This window comes from Alligator sinensis, unplaced genomic scaffold (assembly GCF_000455745.1).
Source record: "Alligator sinensis unplaced genomic scaffold, ASM45574v1 scaffold80_1, whole genome shotgun sequence".
Taxonomy (NCBI): domain Eukaryota; kingdom Metazoa; phylum Chordata; order Crocodylia; family Alligatoridae; genus Alligator; species Alligator sinensis.
The window spans coordinates 1,024,459-1,026,612 of NW_005842206.1; the positions used below are offsets into that span (position 1 = coordinate 1,024,459).

General features: G+C 40.1%; 1 protein-coding gene across 8 annotated transcripts in view; it reads right to left on the bottom strand.

The window, feature by feature from the left end:
• The window catches only part of TDRD3 (tudor domain containing 3), a 157,165-nt gene that overhangs the window by 45,089 nt on the left and 109,922 nt on the right, over positions 1-2,154 (bottom strand). For all 8 annotated transcript variants that reach the window (XM_006026723.2, XM_006026724.3, XM_025207728.1 and 5 more), the window contains one exon: positions 549-1,393. In XM_006026723.2, coding sequence (XP_006026785.1) covers positions 549-1,393 — 845 coding nt within the window. The remainder of the gene's footprint in view (positions 1-548; positions 1,394-2,154) is intronic.

Below are 2,154 nucleotides of genomic sequence, written 5' to 3' on the forward strand. Positions count from 1 at the left end.
AGGGGCTGGAAGAGCAGGCTCTGGTCAGGGGGTGCTCAGGAGTGTTGGAGGATCAGGCAGGGGACAGAGCCTGGCAGGGGTCCCCCCATGGTCCCCTCCCCCCTTCTGCAGCCCCCCTCTCCCACTCCCTACCTACCAGCATGGAATCTGGGTCCAGCTCCCTGCTGCAGTCAGTGGGGACTGCCCAAATCGGCAAAGATCTCCAAATATTTTCCGAATCGATTTGAAGACCTTTGAATTAATTCAGACCTTTCAATTGGTCCCCTGATTCGATTAGGAGGTTCGGCCACCGAATCGGGCTGAATCTCCTCTGAATCAAGTCAGCACCCGAAACATTGCAATGCCCTAATAACTATAGTGTAAAACTATATATATACATATATATATATACACACACACACACACACACACACACACACACACACACACACACACACACCCCCCTACCACTGTGGCAGCATATTACTGTTACTAACTATAGGCTATGGCTTTTCCTAAAATAAAATAAAAGGTGCAACAGCAGTACTTGTTAAATGATTAGGGCATACCTTGTTGTCTTCCCAATAAAGAGCAAAACATTCATCCCCTGGTCTCCAGCTTTTTCCATACTCCACTGGAATCGATGGTTCTAATATTTTTTCTGGCTTGATGGGCCCCGATCTCCTTTTGGGTCCAGTGTTATAATACAATATTTTATCATCAAAAGTTGAAGTCACATTGGATCCTGGCGATTTAATAGGTCCCACTCGTCTTCCTTTCTGAGGATGTTCGGTATCTCCATTTGGTATAGCATTAAAACTATCAGTTCTAATAGGATTCTGGTATTCACTATTCATACCAAAATGTTGCTCACTTTTTAAACTGAAGGTTTCATTACTTATTGTTCGTGCTTTCCTGTCATAAAAATTGTCAGGATTGTGTATTTGGTTTTCCCTTTTCCCTCGTTTTAGATTATTGTTACTTATGGTATCTTGAATACCAGAGTTCTCTTTCAGTTCCGTGAATAATGCACCTTTTCCTAATCTATTTTGCATATTGTTATCCCTCCTCTTAAAAGAAAAATCACTCTGGTAAGTGACTGTGGGATAAGCAAGATCCTTTGGTCTATCATTTCTAGGATTAGGTCGATCACATTTATTTTTCTCCTCAGTCCATTGCTCTGATCCTAAGGAGTTGTGTCTTTCAGGGCCTCTGTTTCGTGGGGGCCCACTACCTTCCAAGGCCTGTCTTGAATTCTGAATGTCCCTTTGAAAACGAGGGGGTTTCTCATTTCTTGGTTGTCTTGAATCACTTCGAGAAAGATGTCTTGGGTGGTTCTCTTTTATGCCATTCTGCTCAGTACTGAATACTTTATGTTGTACTTGGTGTTGTGGTTGAAACTGTGATTTTGGTTCTACAAAGAGAGATAACAGTCTTTCAAGTACATGCTACAATTTATTGTGCCAGAACACACAAAGAAACAGTGTTTATAAATAATATTTCTAATATTAACACATCTTTTTTTTTTTGACGGGATAGCATTCATCTGTGTGCACATTTGATAATCTTGAGTTTAAACCTACTCCTTCTCTGCACACACATCTATTTTTTGCACATCTTAGCAGAGAAGGAGTAGGTTTAAACTCAAGATTACCATTCCTAAAAGTCAGTGAGAAATGCATACCATGCTCTGTGGTATTTACATAATATTAAACTGTATATCTATATAAACAATATTGGTGTTAGCACTGCAGAGAGCTAGTCATTTATTCTCATGTACATCAATAACTTGGTTGAATAACTGCCATTTGAAAGAGAGAGATAGGGATACAGTATCAGAAAAGAGAACAGGAACTCAAAAAAGTAAAAAATAAATAAATAAATAAATTCTAACCTCTATTTGATGACCTCAGATTTAATTTAGATACAAGAATATATATTTTACTGCTTCTCAAGCAACAAACAGGTATATATACAGTAGGGTTGTGCACAGCTTCGGGTGCTTATTTGATTCAGAGGAGATTCAGCCTCATTCGGCAGCTGAATCTCCGAATCCAAATTAAATCAGAAGACCAACAAAAAGGTCCGAATCGATTCAAAACTCTTTGAATCAATTTGGAGAGCTTTGGAGATTCAGGCAGTACCCGCTCACCGCCACAGGGAGCTGGACCCAGA